Genomic DNA, 21391 nt, shown 5'->3' on the forward strand with positions numbered 1-21391 from the left:
TTTTGCTGTCTTGTTTAGGTTTTAGGCTTGTTTAGTTTGTTGTTTCTGGTTGGTTGGTTGGTTGGTTTATGTAGTTACCAAAAAAAAAAACAAAAAAAACAGTGCAACTACCAAGTCACATTGAAGTAATTAATGCTAGATATTATAATTATATCTAACATTCAACATCCATCGAACAACGTTCTGTACCATTCCAAACAAACTATTAAATCTTTTTTATTTGAAAAAGATTAATTCAATAATTATTTGAAGCGCAATGGCTTTTGAAAACGTAAGCCTTAAATCATCTTATCCATTGAGGGAAGCCACCCCTCTTGTAGTAGTTAAGTTGAAGTAATTTCCTAATGCAATTTCGGACCCATTGAGTATAAAAGGCGTTTAGATGGAAATGGAGGATTAGTCAAGCAGGATTTCTGAAAATCGTTAAATGCATCGTTTATAGAAGAGACCCCCTACTATCAGGTCATGCCTTAAAAGTGGTGTTTTGCAGCATTCATTCATGTGTTGACACATTACCTATTGCATTTTAACAAAATAAGATCAAAACACTAGATAACAGCAAACCCAAAACCAAACCACCGGCCGGCAAACACACAACCAAACCACTGGTGCCGGCCAGCATACCACGACAGCGGAGAGCATCCCACCGGCCAGCATCCCTGGCGTGACCCATGGCTAGGTCACGGCAGAACCAATTGTGGGTTTGGCGTGACCTAGCGACTGGGTCACGGCCGAACCCAGCCGTGGGTCTAGTGTGACCCACGGCTAGTCTAGCTGTGACCCAACCGTGGGTCACCCTCTCTAGTCACTTTTCTGCCAAACCCAGCCTCAAAACTCGATTCTAAAATTTCAAAACTCATTTTTAGATTCAAAACTAAATCTTAGAGGGGAAGGTTAACCATTTAGGACTTTATCATCCTAAAGGGATCCATCGGAGAGGGACACCGCCTGCTGTAACCCAGCCGTGCACCATGAATTGTTTTGTAAAAATCTCCCTAGAAATTAACCCATAAACCCCTTACAATTCGGCCAATACAGAGCACCAAAAATCCTACAAAACCCACCTCTAAATAACTTCTAAGATCCCCATTTCACAACAGCAGAAGAAGAAAACTAAAATCAATTACTCCCTTGAAACCTCAAAATCAAATACCCAAAGCGCTTAAAGGAAGGAGAAGTTTACCTTCGAAGGAGGTGGGTCGGTTGAAGAATGAAAGAAGGAAGATAAATAAAGGAAGAAAGGAGGTGGGTCGGTTGAAGATAATGAGAAAGGAGAAGGAAAAGATGAATGGGTGGCGGGTGGCCGGTGAGCCACTCCCAAGGCTGGGGGTAGCTCGCCCTAGGTTTGGCCGGCCATGGGTCTAGCATGACCCACGGCCAGCGTTTCAGAGACCCACGGGTCTCTTTGTTTCTCTCTTTGAGTTCCAGTTTTTCTCTCTTTTAGTTCAAAATCAAGTGTATTAGGTTGCAAGTTATTTTTGTGCATTTTTTGTGCTTTACGTGATGTGTCTTTTTCCTATTGGTTGCTGCAAAACACCACTTTTACACAGCAACTTGATAGAAGGTTTTCCCTTTATAGAATCAAACACCACTTTTGATATCCACATTATTTTACCAAAAAAAAATAAAGAGAACTCAAGAGATGAAAGAATTAATGGCCGCATTCATTACAGGATTTCAGTCTAACAAACATCAATTGAAAACAAAGAAAAACAAAAGGAAAAAAGAAATCCCTCAAGTATGTTACTGGGGCAACAAACAAAATTGTGCTTGAACAGACTATCAAAACAAGATTTAGATTTAAAATAATGTGGACACTGGACAGTATACTATGATAAGCTCCAAGGCTGTCTTAAGCAAATTTAAAAAGCTTTTGACAGTTCTATTGGTACAATTTTCATATTCTGCGAGTATATTAAACTGCAACCTCTAGCTAAGGATTCCTTCCTTCTTCATAAAATATACAGCAATGGCAAGTAAAATGAAGAACACAATGACCCATAAGCTCAATCCTCCTGGAAAAGAAGCAAGACATGAGAGCCAATCCCAATCAACACTAGATAATTTAATATGTCGTAGAAAGAATTACAAATCCCATCTCCCCAAAACCATTCTGGAAAATTGTCAATTAATATCAGGTTCACGGCTTGGATTTCAATCCGATGCAATGAGGCTTGAAATTTATTAGATCAAGCCAGCCATACTGGCCCAAATAATTACTAGATGAGAGCACATGTGGCTCAGAGTACCAATTCGTCTCAGAAAACTTGTCGAGGAACCAGACTCATAGTGCTTTCTCTCAAATGAGAATTACGTGAACATTTAAAAAAAAAAAAGGAAATGATGACACAACACCAAGGAAAACTCCATATGACTTTCCCTCGGGTTGATAGTTAATTATACAACTTGCAAATCCGACACGAACTCAACATAAAATTAGCGGGTTATGATTGAGGGGTCTGACTCGTTTAATTAAATTGGTTAGGTTATGAGTTGATCTATATAATTCTATAACCATACCTCGACACGACCCAAACCTGATAAGCGAACATGAATTGCCACCCCTACTTCTTCCTAGATATCTAAAAGCATCCCCCTCAGGTTTTGTTAAATGTCCATTTTCTGCCTGTTAACAAGCTTTTAAATTCACGCTTTCTAAATTCAGTCATTTCCATTAGATAACTATCTTTCAACTGAAGCCAGCCTAATGCTTACAGATCTATGTTTGCAATTTGAGCCCAAGTCAGGTGTTATCATGCAACTGGTTTACTAGGCTATAGACGGCAGTTCGACCACTACCAACCTAACAGCAGAGGGATATGTAATTCGCTGATCACATCAAAAAATAGGGGAGACATTTACCAGTGTTCTTCTTGTCCTCAATTAGTGTCACCCTTGCACTTGAGTCCAGGGATACAGAAGCCAAACCCCTGTATACAAAGTTACATGCTTCACTGTCAAATTATTTATTATTGGAAGGGAAATGGCTGCAGCATAATTGTTATTAAGAAGTAAAATGCAGATATGTTTATTACAACCTTGAGTCGTGTGAAAATGCAAGTGCAGTTACAAAGCCAAGGTGTGCTTTCCTAACAATTGTCTGAACCCGCATACTGGTTGAATTTAAAATCAAAATGTCTCCTTGAGTTGTCCCACTGCATGTCAACCAAACAATCAGAAAAAAAAAGTTAAGAGCTCATGAAGATGCATGGTAAACGTTGGATAGTTGTACAATAAGCATTCTTACGGGTAGAAAATGTTAGTTTCTCTTTCTCAGAACAAAGCATTCAACCAAGAAAGAAAGTTTTAGCTATTTCAAGACTACAAACAGATGGTAATTATTGTAAAGAAAGGATGATCTTGAAGACTAAAAATTGCTGTCATGATAAATTGTCTGCCTTGAGCAAATGGTCTTGGAAACCACTGACTTTCCCTTGCAGGATTTCTTCAAAAGCATCTAAATTATATTCTTTTTCATCATAAGATTTGACCACTAGTCACTGAGATTCTCTAATGTAGATAGCTCCGGATGGGAAAATCATTGATGATATAAGGCACAAGCACATCTATCAAATACCAAAACTTGAAAAGTATAATCAAGAGGAAGGTGACAATTCATGTCCTCAAGTACTTCAAACTAGCCAAGTAAATTTTACCAGGCAAGGAGCTTTCCATCTGGTGAAATGTTGAAGGCAGAAATTGTGTCACGAACTACAGGCTTTGATCCCATCCTCTTCCATGTGGTTGTATTCCATGTTACAATGCTTCCACCTCTACCTGTGTAGAATAATAATCACATTGGTCAGCTCATTAAACAGTAATGTAGAAGGCAAAAACTTCTACAAGAAACTGTGAGGATGGCATCTAATCTGAATGTTCACCTGTCACTGCAGCAATATATAGAACCCGATTCGTATCATTGCTCTCAGAAAATCTACACGAGCTAAAAACCTCATCCTGTATGTAAACAAATCTATAAGTTCGACCCAGAAGGTTGAAATATCAACTTAAATCAGAGGAAAAGTGTGAATATTCTCTAAAAGTCAAAATTTTCATTTCTATAATACATTTGGACGGTATATGAGGTCATGGTCAAGTCATCCCACTTATAACTTGGGTTAACTGACTCACTGAACAATTGAGATGTTTGTAGTTTTTATAATGTAATCTGCTTTCTGCTTGTGGGTGTCCAACAACAACTCGGTTGATAATACCTTTTTTTTCCCTTTTTTTTTTGATAAGTACAACATGATTGATAATACTATGCACTAGATGTTAAAACATCAACCAAATCGAATTGACTGGAAGCAGCTGTCAACTTTAGAAAGTCAAGTATCAATCTAGTTTAACTGAAGTTGAAAATTAATTAATTTTCCCTCATGGAAAAATTTTAGGGAATGGCTTACATTCTCCTTTGAAAGAGAAGCTACGACTGTTGAGGAAGTCATATCCCAAACCCTAGCAGGGCCCCGATTTCCCAAGGAGACAAGATATTTCCCATCAGGGCTGCAAGACAAGCCAGCCAGCGTGTCAGCATAGCTTCATTACAAATAGAGGAAAAATATATAAATTACTTTTTCACTTCTTTTCCCCTTGATCTTGCAAGTTCAAAAGTGAAAATTTCAAGTGCATGCTAGTAAACCTGAAATCTAAGTCCTTAACAGTAGTATGAGCATTGGCCTCATTGAGAACAATTTCCATGCTAGGCCACATGAAGACCCTCAAATTTCCATCCTGTACTGCAAAAAATTCAGATCATCATAAGGCATCTTATATCTACATGAACCAAGACATAAATTTTGGAAAAGAAAAATCCAGCCATGCAAGTTTGGCTTTCAGTCCAGAGATGAATCCACTTAACTCCATTGAACTATATACTAAAATCAGCCCTTGAATATATGTTGTCTTAAAAAAGGAAACTGGAGCATTGGCCCCACTGGGGACAAAATATTACAAAGAAGAGAAGAAGTTGTACAAAGCAAACTTACATGACTTACATTCTGACTTGGTCATTTAGACGACTACAATGTATTTTCTAACAAAAGTTTAGACTAGTAAGATTCAAATGCAACCAATAGAGACCAAAAGAATAGAATCCACATACTATTCAAACATAAAAACATTATATTATGCTAAATTCAGTAAGCTTACATTAAAAACAGAAAAGTATATAATATAACCTTTCCAAATAATTATATCAAGTCGGTTGAGGAGTGTTGCAAAAGTAGAGTTAGGTGACATCCGGAACACCCCAGAGAGGGCATACAAGAAGCATCCGTGTTTAACTAACAGGTGACCATCTCCCTAATGAAGAATTGGAAGCTAAAAAGATAATGATCTTGAAATGTCTTCTCTCTCCCTCTCTCTCTCTCTGAAAGACAGTAATTCATTAAAAAAAAGAGGGGGAAAGACAGTTTCTACCTCACCACCAGCAGCAAGTGCAGAACCCTCATTATTAAATGCCAACGCCAATTGCTGTCCAACACCTTCCAACTGGGTGAGCACATTATCAGACAACTTTAGACACAATTTATGAGCTTCCTCGCTCTTTTCTCCATCCCATTCATACCATCTGCATGGGAAAAGCTCAATTATTAACAACTCTCAATTAACTGGAAAGATTTTTATATATATATAAGTAAAGTAAATTCAGTAAAAACATAGAGGGGTACAACCCTAGTACACAAGAAGTATACAAGAGAACACCTAAAATAAAAAGAAAAACAAAATTCCAAAAACTAAGAAAAATTAGAAACTTGCAAACTATTGCATGCCACTCTCCATGTATAAAGGGATTGTCACATTATTTTCTTCAGCTCTAACAATCCATTCTCACAATCTTCAACCAATTGAGTAGACTGTAACACACATTCTTAAAATGTTTATAAAAATACTAGAGGCTCTGAACTTTCCTGCTATACATAATCTTCGCTGCATTCAGCACTCTATGAATAATACTTTTGAACAATCATTATCAATTTGCCAAAGAAAGACGGAAATAATGAATACCTGCAACTTTTAGGAAATGAACAAACGAGGCCATCTCCACCCGGGTGCACCGCCATTCTATAAGGCAAATCAGAGCCAGTTCCAAGTTTAGCCACCTGAAACAAAAGACGATTTATGCATCAACAAAAACGTTATCTCAAACCATAAAATAAAGGAAAGTACATTCACAGTTCTGTTCTTCTTTTCCAGGAATACAAAGAAATCCTGAACATAATATGAATGATTGCATTGGCACCATTCTTACAATTGCATAAAGAATAACATTCATTGACTTCATGAAATATCTTGGATTTAAAACTAAGTTAACTGTAAAAAAAAATTGGAGTTTTTACATTAGGCATCCAAGGAATCACACATTATTTGATACCAAAAATTGACCCACACACAAAACACTCGCAGTGATCCATAAAGCCCCAACTTTACTCCACTTACAATTCACCAAAATAGGAAGAAAAATGACTCAGTGACCAAATCATTCAAATCGGAATAAGAAACTCTTACTGGCTGATCGGAGAGGACGTTGGATGCGAAATCGAATCGGGAAAGAACAACGGCGTTTGGGATTCCACTCCGCCCCTCGCCGCCGCCACCGGCCAAAACGACGTAGTCCTGGGCGGCAGACGGTTCCGGAGCCGGCGAAGATTCGTGGCCTCCGGAAACTTCATCGGTGGATTGCTCCCGATCTTCCTCCTGGTCGAATTTGATGCTCTTGTACGGCACCCAAGCGGCCGAATAGAACGGCACGCCGTACTTCTGGAAGTTGGGACTGTCTGGGCCCTTGCTCTTTCTCATTTTCTCTGTTTTTTGAGTGAGATCTGCTTCTCCGTGGCCTCAAAAAAGACAAAAATTCCCTGAGCTTAAAATGCTTTCAGAAATAAAGGAAAGTCGCAACATGACCCAACTCATACCCGACTTCTCTCTTACGTGTTATTTAAAAAAAAAATCTAATACAGTATTACTCGTTCAGTCGTTCCCCAAATTCAAAAATGCAAAAAACCTAAACTCTCTCCCGCTGCTCTCCCTCCCTCTCTCACCCTCTCTCTCACTCCGGCGAGTTCTTCGGTCACCGGCGAAGCTGTCCCTCCGTCGCTCCTGTCTCTCTCACTCCGGCGCAAGGTTCCGTCCACTCTCTCTCCCGCTGCTCTGCCTCCCTTGCTCACCCTCTCTCTCTCTCACTCCCGTACCGTTTATCGGTAACGCATGTAAAAACCAAATGCTGAAAAAACGAAACAAATCTTTTGATTAAATGCGCTCACAAATTTAGGGGTGAAAAAAATATTTTTATTAAATTGGCTAAAAAATTTATGTGTAAAAATGCTATTTTAGTGGTTATGGACTAAAATCACTAAGCGCAACCTCCTAGACGGTTAATAAAATCAGTTAATCGCCTTCACTAACCGCTTAGGTGGTTAACCGGTAATTAACTATTATTTAATAACCGCCGGTTTTTATAAGCAAAAAGGATCCTCTAATGAGTTATACTCTTTTAACCAAATTTACAAGTCGACCAACATTATCACCCACATAACTTTCTCAAAAAAAAAATTGGATTATTCTATTTGTAGGTTGGCGCCAAGTCTCATAGGATGCGGCACCACCTCCACACTCAGATGTGTAGCATCCATCAAAAGTGTGTGCAGGGAATACCACATCCCAACATGTATGAACTATGGATTCATTAAGAATTTTAAACTCATCATCAATCACCGTACATCTTTATACTATCTTACACCATAGGAATGGACTCATCATTGTAAGAATTATATATATAATTAAATGTTAATTAACAATATTGTAATACCCTGAAATTTATGCCTTTGAATAAAGGTGGTATTAACATCAAGGATAAGAAGGATTTGCAATTTTACTAAAATTTACATGGAGTTAGACTTAATGTGAAAGATGATGGAAATTGCTAGTTAGAAATTTAGTGGGTTATTGAAAGAGTAGTCACATTATTTTGGACACCAAAAATTCAATGAGTAACTTCAAATAAAATTGTTTTAAGACCTTATAGAAGGATGAGAAATAAAGATTTTAAAAGTGGTTTCATGATTTTTGGACGCTTGTAGAAGCAGTTATGATTTTTAGAACATGCAAGTGTCAAAACAGAAATTTCAGTCAAACAGAGGCACAGCATTTCGAGGGACTTTTGAGGTACCAAAAAGTTATGGGTTGCTATGATTTTTGGATATTTTGTGGGTCTTTGAATGAGAAAAATTTCAAGCCAAATTTCGTGTCATTTGGAGTTAAATTGAAAATGTTATGATTTTTTCAAGTTTAATAGGTCAAGCTGTCGAGTAGTTAAAGCACCTGTGATTTGGGAAAATTAATTGAATGGGTTAATGATGTTCGTAAGCCACGATTTTTGGGTATATGGTAGTCAAAAGATTTAGGTTCATTGAGGATTAATTGTAGATTTTTTTATGACCACGTTCTAATGTAAATGCATGAGGAGTTTGTTTTAAAGTTTGACAAGTCATCAAGCTCAAGATGACACATGGCCTTGCATGATAAATTGCTTGGGAACCAAGTTTAAGTTGTTTGGTTGACACCAAAAGGTGGGGCTGGCAATTTTGACACGACCCATGAACCCGACACGAACACGACACGAAAAAACAGGTATTGGGTTTGGCCTTATCGGGTTCGGGGCATAATCGGGTCTACCCGTTTAAGACTCGGTTAATTTCATGTCTGGCGGGTCAACCCGCCAGACTCGATTACTATTCAGGTCTGGCGGGTACTAACCGGGTTTGACGGGTACCCGCCAGACCCGAATAATAACCGGATTTGACGGGTACCTACCAGACCCGGTTAAAAAAAAAAAAAAAAAGAAGTAAAAAAATGAGCATATTTGAGTGTTTCATAATTCATATATTTGATTATATGGGATAGATCATGGATCCTTCAAAACTTCAAGTGGATAACACCGGGCATAATGGCCCATGGGAACCTGATTTGTAATGAATCTAATGATGATGTAGTTTTGAGTTTTGTTTTTTTTTTTCTTTGTTGTTTTGTTTTTGTTAGCTTTTTATTATTATTATTATTATCTTTTTCTTTATTGCTATGATGGAAATGTTGTGGGAAATATAATATGATCCATATTCATTTCATATATACACCATTATATATATATATTCCCCCTATTTGGTATCAGAGCCATAAGAGTTGTTATTCCGTGTTTTCATTTGCTCCGATCTTATCCTTTTCTTTGATCTATTTCTCTTTTCTCAGTTATAAACCAACCACCCCGTTAGGTAACCTCGGTTGACCTTTAAGTCCTATCTTAAGCCTGGGTTTGGCGTCTTAGGGCATGGTGAAGGGTTAGTTTTAGCCAAGGGTATGTGTTGTGAGTTCTTGGAAAAGAGCCTATGATTAAAAGAAAGTTTTAGATTTTAGCTTTTGAAGATGTGGAGATCCAGTTCTTCCGTTAGCTCTAGATCTTCGTTACCCCCAGACGTTGTTAATTCAGAACATTTCTCTGTTGAAGATGATAATTCTTTTAGTTTTGATAAATGGAACATTCCCAAGCTTTCCCCGAATGAAGTTTATACTACCTCTTGGATTAAATCCACTTTTAAAGCTGAATACTCTGTTAAAACTGTTGAACAAACATTTGCCATTTCTGGCAACAATGAAAAATTTCAATTGTTTAATAAAAAATTTGTCAATGATTCTCTTGCTAAAAAATATAAATTTCTGCATGTCGGATCTGTTCAAGTTGTTGTTAAACCTTTAACTAGATTAGGCATCAATGCTTCTGTTTTATTATGCCTTCGTGATGCTAGATTTGTTGATTTTCAGACTAGTATTCTTGGTATGATTCAATCTTCTTTGTTTAATGGTCTCATTCATTTTGATACTTTCCCTAATTTAACTCTTGCTTTGAACGACATTCATATTCTTAAAGCACTAACTCTGAATGTTTTAACTTCTGGATATAATATGGAAGAAGGTAACAGGCCTCTTGCTATCATCTACCATATCTACTATAAGTTGTTAAAAACCAATCTAAATCCTCAAGCTATTATTAAGAATTCTGGTAGCTCTATTGTTTTGATCCAAAGCTCTGCTCAAGATGCTAATATACGAACTCATAGAATGATTCGATGGGATGAAATTAATCTTCCCAACGATTGGCTCTTGGAAAATGTATCTAAGCCTGCCAAAGTAGTGAATGATACCAGTAATCTTGATTATATCCAGCAGTATTTAGACGGATCTATCAAAATTAGTTTTTCTGATTTAAACCTTACTAACAGAATTGGAAGGCCTCTTTTAACAAATGAAAGAAGAAATTCTTTTGCTGGCTCAACCACTTCAGAAGGTCTCAAACGAAGAGACCAAGATATTGATAAATTTCTTGCTCAACCTGATTTAAAACTAAAAGGAGTTTCAAATGATTCTCAAGTTTCCTCTGCTTTTTACACTGCCAAGCAAACTCCTCCTAATCAAGCCGATGATGACGGAGGATCTCTATCTCCATCCACTTTAGATTTTAATGCTCCTCTTCCTCCTCCTCATCAGTTAAATGTCTTTCATGCTCCTGTTAAAGATTTCTTTTCCCAAATTGATTGGCTTGCTTTACAAAAAGATTTTTCTTCAAAAGAAAACCAAGCACTGAGACATTACTATAGATCTACTTTTTCTGAAAAAAGAAAGATCCATTATAAAAATTCGTTGGACTGAAAAAATGATTGAAGCACAAAAACATATTCTGTTTTTTGATTTTCTTCAAAACCATTACCCCAACAATAATGTTTTGAATGTTGTTAAAAAATCTTTTGTTAAGGAAGATAAAACCACTGTTAAAGCTTCTCACCTACCTCTTGAAAATTTATTGATCAAGACTTATGGCACTGACACATCCGTTAAAGCCTCTCCTTTTAAAACTTCTGATTCTGCTACTATTCATAATGAAACCAGAAAAATCATTGAACAAAATAATTTTATAAATCAATCCCTTCATGTCATTGGCCAACAGTTAGACCGTATTGAAGAAAAAATTGAAACCCCCACTTCCTCTAATTGTAAAATAGAAAAACCTATAATTTCTCTTCCTGAAGAAAGAAAAAATCTCGGATTAAAAACCACTAACCAAAAAAATGTTGATAGAATTGACAAAATGTTGAAAGATTTAAAAGCTAGTCAAGCCTCTGGCTCTGGACAAGCATGCGTTGTCCAAAAAATCAATGAGACATCTGATTCAAATGATTTTGAATATTCCCAATACCCTTCTGATTTCAACATTAATATGATTGAAGAAAGTTTTGATCCAGAACAAAAACTCCAAAGAATTTTTGATAAATCAAAGCCTATTAATCTTACAAAAAACTGGTATTCGAGACCCACTCCTCCTGATCTACAGTTTGAAGAAAGATTTTTTCAATCTCTGTTTTCTGTCTCTACTGATAAACTGTATGAATGGAACATTGACAGTTTGTCTGAACAAGAAATATTGAATAAAATGAATCACATGTCTATGGTTGCTAATGTTTATGTTACTAATCACAATTTAAGCCAATCAGAAATTATTGATTTGCTTTCTACTGGTTTCTCTGGAATTCTTCGGAATTGGTGGGATAAACACCTTATTGAAGAATCTCGAGAAAAAATTAGAAAAGCCATCAAGAAAGATGAAGATGGCTTACCTAGATTTGATGAACAACATGGCACTGGTGAACCCGATTGTGTTAACACTTTGCTTTATACCATCATTAAGCATTTTATTGGAACCCCTTCTAACATCACTTCTCACATTTCTGTTTTCAGAATAATTTTCGTTGTCCTACTATGTCTGATTATAGATGGTATCAAGATGTTTTTCTTTCTAGAGTTATGGTTAGATTTGATAGTCAAAAACCTTATTGGAAAGAAAAATTTATTGATGGATTACCTTCATTATTTGCTCACAAAGTTAAAGATGAACTAATTAACTCTAACACTGGATTCATTGAATATGAAAACTTAACCTATGAAGACTTGTTTTCTACTGTTAAAAAACTTGGCATAAAAATGTGCATTAATCAAAAGATGATAAGACAACAGTTGCAGAACAAAAAGAAAGCTAAATATGAAATGAGTAATTTCTGCGAACAATTTGGGTTACCTCCTATGGCTCCCTCTCGGAGAAATAGAAAGAAACCCGATAAAGTTTTCAAGAAAAGACCTGTTCCATATTACAATAGTTACAAGAAAAGAAAATCTAATAAACCAATTAAAAAAAATTTCAGCAGCTAACAAATCCGAAAAGAATAACTCGAAATTTGATAAATATTTTTCTAAAGGAAAATGTTTTAATTGTGGGAAAGCGGGACATTTTGCTGACAAGTGTCCTGAACCACCCAAAAAATTGAAGAAAGAGATTAATGCCTTGAAAATTGATGACAATGAAAAAGAGAATCTTTTTAGAATCCTACAATTAGTAAATTCTTCTGATTCTTCTGATTGTGAAATTTTAATAACTTCAAATGACTCTGATTACCATTCTGCCAGTGAATTTTCTGATAATGATTTTAAAATTGGTTGTAATGATTCCTGCTGCAAAAATGTGAAAACTTGCAATGTTATTTCAAAAACTGAAGAACAAGAAAATTTGCTAATCACTTTAATTTCAAAAATTGAAAATCCTAAATTAAAAGAAGACTACCTTAAAAAACTCAAGAATACCATGGTTAAAAATGCTAATAAACCCAACATGAAAGTGGGTAAACAATATTTTTCTAAAGTACAACCAGATAGGGTCCCAGGAACGTGAGGGGGCACATAATGGCACACTTAAATCCCATGACTTTCCTTGCCAGAGCTTTCTGATTGCAATTTTGGATAGTACCATAAACATTCACCAACATATGTGGCTTAGTTAATTATTCTCAGGTCTAGGCATCAAACAATTTATATTTAAATAATATAAATAAAAGGAATATATTTAATCTTAAGTCCATGCATTAAAGAAACAAGCCCTTTTAACTTGATAACCCAAGTTCTAATCCCACTGAGCCCAAATCGCTTTCCTTTAAAAAAAAAAAAAAAAAAATTGGTTGGGCTACTGGGTCAGCCCACTTAATGACCCAGTTTTTTTTTTTTTTTTAATTGGATCGGGCTTGGGCTAAAATAAACCTATACCCAGTGAGCCAAAACAATTAACCTGATTCTTTTATGGGTCTAAAACCCTACCTGGAAATCTCTAACCCTAGCCGCAGCCCCTTCCCTTTCCCCTTCCCCATGCACCGCCACCGCCGTTCCTCATGCGCCGACCACCAAGGGCCAGGGCTCTAGCCAGACGACAGGCAGCCCATGTAGGGCTGCCGCCGTTCATCCTTTATGGCGGCCCCGGCAAAGAACCGCCATTCCGGATCGAGCAGACGGTGCTGACCAGCAGGGAGCCGTGGCTCTGTCACCCACAAGCAGCGCTTACAAGGCTGCAACTGCTTTGAGCCACAGGCATTCCTCATCGGGCAGCCCCTCACTTTATGCGACCAATGCCTCTGCAGTGGGGGGAAAAGAACCGGAGCTCACCGGTAACTTCAGTGCTGGTGGGTGGTGGCTAGAACCGAATCTCATTTTCGGATAACCAGGTGCACGTCTCACTGCAATTTTGGTCCAAGGGTTCTCCAGAGACAAAGGGCAATTTGGTCAAGGGTTCTCCAAAGACACCAAAAATTGTTAGTTTTAAGTCCAAAACAGAACAGTATATCCAAAAGGACCAAAACTAAACATTCACATACAAAGCATTCTAGACAGTTGTTTAAAAGAGAAAAAATTCTCATGCCTTATTGCAATAGTGCGTGAATAAATAATATATATAAAACTGAATGTTCACAATAACTATTGAAAAAAAAAAAAAAAAAACTTAATACTGAACAAATATGGCATAGAGAACGCTCTAATACCATATGTAAGAATTCTATACATAATTAAATGCTAATTAACAATATAAATTAGCAGCAAAAATAATTTAATTATAAAAGTACTTCCGGCCATTGCTTTGCTCAAGCAAAGTGAAGAAGACTCCTCAGCAACAGAAAACCAGAAAACAAAAAATATAGAAAGAGGTTTTTCTAACCTATGCCTACCAGTGCAATACCGTGCAAAATAATGAAATACACAAGCCTTATTTATAGATAGGTCAGGGACCCTCAATCAGAATTGTTACCTTATTTATTTCTCCCATCAAGGAATAAAAATCAAATCAATAATCAATTTAGATTATTTGATTCCACAAAATAAAATTAATAATGAATTCAAATATTTGTTTCCACAAGAATCAAATCAATAATTCAATTCAAAATATTTGATTTCATGGAATAATTTTTAATTGGAATAAATCACTAAACACTATTAATTATATATTCTTTATAATTACAATAAATATATATGACATAAGGGACATACCTTAAATGGAATTTCTTACAATCATTACTCTTCTCAACAAGATAGTGAATAAATATAGAATGACAGTACCATATCATGCTCACTTGTAATTTTGTTTCTCCATTAAACTTCATTCATGCGATCTCTAATCATAGAGGTTGGGTATCCATAACAATGTCATCATTTGGGTGTTAGTCATATCCTCCTCGATGTTTCACTCACCAACTTTCTTACTAGTGGCTCGGTTAAAAGATCTATCACATTCCTTTATGACCTCACAAAGTCTATGAATATTACACCGGTCTCAATAAGCTGCCTCACAATATTGTGTCTAAATCGAATATGTTGATTTTTTTTTTTCCATTATATATCTTTCTTTTGACTCGAGCTTTAGCGGCCTAGCAATCACAATGAATACAAACAGATGAAACTGTGTTAGCATATAAAGCCAAATCAATCAATAGGCTCACTTTAGTTCCAGCCTTAAGGTAACTAACTCTGCCTCCATTGTGGATCTTCCTTTGCAAGTCAGTTTTGAGGACTTCCAAGAGATAGCCCATCTTGTTGAAGTGATCACATAGCCATTGATAGGCTTAAGCTCATTTGAATCAAAAATTCAATTAGCATCATAATACCCTTCTAATATAGCAAGAAACCACAATATGACATGATAAATATATGGAAAATATTATAGATTTTATGTATATTCCATAATTAGGTTGATATCATGTTAAAATTATGATAAGGCTATGATGATGTGTTGAAGATTGTAAGGAAAAACTAAATTGCGAAAATAATAGCGGAAGCAATATATAGAAACTAACACAAGGAATTTAAGGGTGGTTCAGTGTTAAACACCTACATCTACCATTATGAATAGTCCTAAGGATTACATTGTGCTCATTGACTTGATTTGTATATAATATAAAGGTCATTATTTGTAGGGTAATGAGTAAATACAAGTATGGTAATCAAATCCCCTTAATTTGATTACAATCAACCCTTAAATAGAAAATATTTGATATCAACCTAATTATGGAATATATAGAAAATATTATATATTTTCATATATTCTAACATGACAAACCAATATTAATTGTGCCTTTTAAGTATCTCAACAATCTATAAATATCATCCCAATGCTCAACATTAGGATTATGAGTATATCTACTGAATCTACCAACAACATATGCAATATTAAGTGTGTATAGTTTGTCAAAAACATCAAGCTATCAATGATTTGTGTATCTTTTTCTTGGAAAACACCATCATCGTGATTCTTAACTAAGTGTATTTTAGAATCATATGGTGTAGACATAGGCGAATAATCAAAGTGTTCAAATCTTTTAAGCATCTTTTTAAAATAATGTGACAGAGATAAAGTAATACAATTATTATTTTTAAGAACTTTAAAGTGTAACATGACATTAGCTTCACCTATGTCTTTCATATCAAAATTAGATGCAATAAATCGTCAGGCATCATGCACAACATCAATGTTAGTTCCAAAAATAAGCAAGTGATCAATATATAAACAAATCATTATTAATTTATATATATATATTTTGACATGTCCACACAAGAGAGGGGAGGGGGATTCGAACTAGTGACCTCCGCTTCATAAGGCATGGTCCCTAGTCGATTAAGCTACCCCTTGGGACACAAATCATTATTATTAAACTTGCTATAAATGCATTTACCTCCACCATTAATTAGTATGTATTATACAACATCACTTTGTCATATTTTTCATGCCATTGTTTAGGAGCTTATTTTAATCCGTATAAGGATTTCACCAATTTACAAACTTTGTGTTCTTGACTGGGAATTACAAGTCCCTGATGTTGCTTCATATAAATTTTATCTTCTAAATCACCATTTAGAAAAGCATTTTAATATTCATTTGATGTACAACAAATTTATAAATAGAAGTAGTAGCGAATAATATTCTAATAGTTGCAATTCTAGTAACCGGAGAGTAAGTATCAAAATAATTAATATTTTGCCTTTGTTTGTAGCATTTAGCCTCCAAGCGTGCCTTGTATTTATCTATTGTATCATCTAGTTTAAGTTTTTTTTCTTGAACACTCACTTACAACCAATTGGTTTGGTCTTAGGAGGTAACTTGACAAATCCCAAGTATGGTCAAACATAATGAAATAAAACATAATCGAATGAAAAATAAAGAAAATGGTGGAATAATAAGATAAAGACAAACGATTTTTACATGGTTCGATCTATAACCTACGTTCACAAGATAAAGCTCTAAGGGCTACGTTGTGCTTTTATTCAACTGATGATTTTACAATACAAATGATTCCTATTTATAGGGAAGTGAAGAAAATACAAAAAAGTGAAAAAAAGGAAATTAAATCATATTTAAATGTATTCAAATTAGATTTTATTTGATTACAATAAGTGCTATGATCAAAACCCTTAATTAAATCATATTTAGGAATATATTCTAACAACCTCCCTCAAACTCAAGGTGAAAAATTTTGGAAGCTTGAGTTCGATCTTTCCCTTTGACTACGGTTGATAGAGGTGACTGGAGGCGGTCGGTGATGATGATCGGAAATGCGCCTTAAAAAACAATACCAAAAAAAAAGGCTAACTATGGGCCAAAATGGAAGCCAACTATAGGCTAAAATGAGCCTGAGTTTTAAACAATACCAAAAATTGTGCCAATGAATGACTAAAATGAGAGCCAACTATAGACTAAAATGGGCATGGATTTTAAACATTAGTACAAATGCCAGAAATTGTGCCAACAAATGGTTGACATTATAGCTAATTATGAGCTAAAATGGTCATAGGTTTTAAACAATACTACAAATGCCAAACAAAAATGGGCCAACAAAGGGCCGAAAAATGGGCAACTTGGCCTCTTTTTTTGCGTTTTTTTTTTCCTTTCCTTTTTTTTTTTCAACTTTATTTTTTACTTTTTATCCTTATTCGGTTTTCTTCTTTTCCTTTCTTTCTTTTTTTTTTTTTTTGTATTTTTTTTTTCAAAGAGAAAGTACACAATTTGTATGAGCTTCAAAAGATGGGCCTAACCAAAACAAAAGAAGAACCTTCTGGACCGACTATAACCTCAAAAAACAAAGAATAATCTTCTTCCTCTTGTGTAATGATGGAACTCGAAAAACTCGATTGCGGAGATTTCTTCCTCTAGTGGGTGTGATAATAGAACAAACTAAAAAGGACTTGACGGAGATTTCTTCCTCTGGTGCCTAATATGAGTTGTGGATGGTAGTAGGAGGAGACACAGGAAAGATGAGTTGTTGGATCTTCGGTGAAGGCCAGGTGGAGCTCCTCTGCCGTGGATCTTCACTTATAAGCAAAGTGAAATTCTTGCTCTCTAACAAGAGATGAGTTTTTTTTTTTTTTTTTTTTATAAAAAAAAAAAAACTGAGTGAGAGACAAATCAAAATAGTGCCAAATAGAAATGAGAATAACAAAAGGAACCAACCAAATATGACACACAGAGAAAGCTACTGGTGATTTTTTTTTTTTTTTTTTTATATGGTCATATACAAGTGCAAGATCTATGATGAAGAGATCTTCAAATCAAAAACAAGAAAGAGGAACAAGCACTATCTTCTTTTGCTTGTGGTGATACCCACGTCAGATTCAACTTGGTGATACTCGATCTTTGCAACCATGGTTGGTTTATGAACTTTTCAATCAAGATCTACGGCAAGGCACCAGTTGTTTCTCTCATGCCCAAGCCACCAAAACCTAGCGCTGACCCACATCTCCCAAGTGGCCTTCGTCTCTCCGTCCACCAGTCCTTGTCATTGACAGGCTTCATCTTGTCGTCTCTATCTCCAGCCATCCACAGCTCTGCGCATCCGGTTCCTCTGGCTGTCCATGCCTCATTTTCAACGCCTCCTCCTGCAATTGTAAAAACCGAACGCTGACACCTTCTTCTCCATCGCTGCTTGTCAAGCCACTACGCCACGCTATTCTTTATCGCACCTAGCCACACTCGTCTTTTCCACACTGAGCAGCGCCGATCTCTGCCTCAAGAGCCCTTTGCCGCAACCACAATTTGTTATGAAAGCTTCACTTCAAACCTGGCCCTTTCCTCTACTGCGATCATTTTTAGTTTATTTTTACTTAGATTTCACATACAGCATGAGTTTCGTTTCTTCTGTTTAAGAAAAGAAAAAAAAAATGAGAAAGAAAAGTGGAAACCGAGAAGAAAAAAATATCAATTGAAGAAAAAAAAAATCAAAAGAGGCCAAGGGTCCATTTACGGTTTTGGCATGATTTTCGCACAATACTATTCATCCGACTTTTTCATTTTTCTAACATTCTCTTACTTTTTATATCACATCAATAATTTTTTATTACTATTCAAATAAAAAAAAATCATTGCAAAACAATTTTTTTTTTTTTTTTTTTCATTTTTCCATACCAAGCATTCTTACTTTTTCACTTTATCAAAAAAAAATATACTTACTCTTTTTTTTTCACATCAATCAATTTTTGCTACAATATCGAATCAAAACCGAAACAAAATCATTTACCAAACGAACCCGAAGTTGCCAATCTTCTGGTTCTTTGTTGGCCCAATCATTATTAAGTCTATTATTGGTCATTTGTTGACCCACACCGATTTTTGGGCCGTTATTGGTCTAATTATTTGACATTTGTGGTATTGTTTAAAACATATGTTCATTTCAACCCATAGTTGGCTATCATTTCAGGCCATTTGGCCCTAACGATCACCCCTTGGAAGTTTATTTCCACTGTTAGAATATTATATTTTCGCAATATTATATTCTCGTAATATTCTCAATATATTACAGAAATATTTGATACCGTATTCATTATTGTAAATATGCTGATTTTATATGATTTTATAGTTATTGTATTTCCTTTCTTTTAGGGCCTCATTCAACTATAAATAGGCCATTCTATTGTACAATTGAACACACATCAGAAATACAAATTTCTTCTCTACAATTATCTTTCTATCGTCCTTTTCTACATGGTATTAGAGCCACCTTTTTCTTGGTGCCTCTTTTAAGCCTCCTTCTCCGTCTGTACAGTTTTTTTTTTTTTTTTTTAGCGTTCTTTTTGGTTTTTCTTTTTGTTTCAACAATACACCAAATGCTTGTTGCCGTTGTTTTTGTATGTGACGGAAATTTTAGAGGTCTTATTGTCCAAAATCAAAAAGTCTGTGAAGAAACGAAGCCATCACGCGCCTCCACCGCTCTTCATGCACCTCCACACTCTGCCACGCACTGGATACTCTCTCTGAGCGTGAGTTTCACGCGCCACACACTCCCCACTCTCTCCACGCGCCTTCACGCGCCAGATCCACTCTACAACAGTGTTCCCCGTCACATTGGATCTGTGCCTGCAAGTCTATTGTCATTGCTATGTACCGCGTCACACCGGATTGCTGCTCGCGGTTGAACCATAGCTTTTGTGCATGCGCGACACCAGATCACTCCCTGAGGCTGTACTCGCACCTCTGCCACATCGGATTACTGCCCTTAGGTTTATTTATTTAATATTTTCCATTTTCCAAAAAAAAAAAAAAATTGTCTACCAATCTTGATAATATTGTCCGTCCCATTGACAATATTTTAGATGGTTCCAATTATACGATGTGGGCTCAAAATATGAAAGTTTTTTTGAGAGGAAGGAGATTATGACGTTATGTTTATCGAGAAACTGTTGCACCCACACAAAAATAGGTTGAGTCAGCTGACAAATTTGCCAGTCGATTTGAAGATTGGCATAGTACAAATTATAGGATTATTTCTTGATTTATCAATACTTCAATTCCTTCCATCCACATTTTGCTCCCCAAGCTTGGGAATGCAAAGGCTGCCTGGGAGTTTTTGGCAAAACGATATAATTGTACTTATGATGCCTCACTTGAGTTTCAGATTGAAACTAAACTTTATCAGACATGTCAGGAGCCAGGTCAGTCTATTGCTGATTTTTATTCTTAAACTAATAGTCTTTGGGAGCAATTATCCGCTGCAGATCCTCAACTGAAACATCCTGAAGATGTAGAAATCTTTGCAAAATATCGGGATCATCAGAAGTTTATGCATTTCATGATGGCTCTTCATGCGGATTTTGAACCCACTTGGGCTTTTCTCTTACACCGCAATCATCTTCCCATATTGGAAGCTATTAGAGTGTTCCTAAATTTCCTCCTAGACGATCCACACCAAAATCTTCCTCTATGAAGCTAATTTGTAACTATTGCAAGCAACATGGTCACTCTATTGCTAATTGCTACAAGCTCCAAAACAGACGTCAGTCACGAGCTCCTTTCCAAAAAATGGCCGCAGTTGTTTCATCTGGTTCCTCTGCACCTGCATCTTATACTGAGAACCCATCTCAATCCTCTGCTCTCACTGCATCTGACGTTGATGCACTAATCTATCAGGTTCTGTCTCATTCCTCTACTGCCTTGTCCGTCACATCAGGTAAAAATTCATGGTTCATCGACTCTACTTGCTGTAATCATATGACCCATGACCCCACTTTATTTTCCCAAAAGTCTGCCCTTTCTCTCAATCCTGTCATTTATACTGCTGATGGTTCTAGGTTACTTGTTAGTCATAGTGGGTCTATTTCTTCACCTAATTTGTCTATTGATAACACATATCTTGTTCCCCAATTATCATTAAATCTTCTTTCAGTTGACCAACTTTGTGAACTAGGTTTGGAATTGACATTTTCTAACAGGGGTGTTGATGTGCAGGATCCACAGACGGGTCAACTAATTGGGACTAGCCATAAGATTGGACATCTTTTTGAGCTTTCATTCTTGCAAACTCCTACTCACTTAGCAGCTGCTGTCACAAGACTCACTGCCTTTTTCAACTTATGGCATTCACGTTTGGGTCATGCCTCTCTACCACGTGTCCAACTTCTTGCATCTCAAGGTCATATAGGATTAGTAGATGTAAAATCTTTTGATTGTGTTTCTTGTCATCTTGGAAAACAAACACATTTATCTTTTAATAAA

The 21391-nt window shown here is 36.0% G+C and overlaps 1 protein-coding gene across 2 annotated transcripts; it reads right to left on the bottom strand.

Moving 5' to 3' along the window:
- Positions 1 to 1643: 1643 nt before the first annotated feature.
- LOC132179633 (SEC12-like protein 2) lies at positions 1644 to 7222 on the bottom strand. Of its 2 annotated transcripts, none has more exons than XM_059592377.1 (10): positions 6511 to 7222; positions 6010 to 6104; positions 5422 to 5572; positions 4643 to 4734; positions 4407 to 4506; positions 3882 to 3957; positions 3657 to 3777; positions 3039 to 3155; positions 2863 to 2930; positions 1644 to 2015 (listed from the first exon to the last, which is right to left on the bottom strand). In XM_059592377.1, the coding sequence occupies exons 1-10, from the start codon at positions 6799 to 6801 to the stop codon at positions 1930 to 1932; spliced, it is 1197 nt and encodes a 398-aa protein (XP_059448360.1). In that variant the 5' UTR covers positions 6802 to 7222; the 3' UTR covers positions 1644 to 1929. The 2 variants fall into 2 exon arrangements, with proteins under 2 accessions (XP_059448360.1, XP_059448358.1); XM_059592375.1 differs by having other exon boundaries at positions 4407 to 4539.
- Positions 7223 to 21391: the final 14169 nt, after the last annotated feature.

Source organism: Corylus avellana, chromosome ca4, assembly GCF_901000735.1.
Source record: "Corylus avellana chromosome ca4, CavTom2PMs-1.0".
Taxonomy (NCBI): Eukaryota; Viridiplantae; Streptophyta; class Magnoliopsida; order Fagales; family Betulaceae; genus Corylus; species Corylus avellana.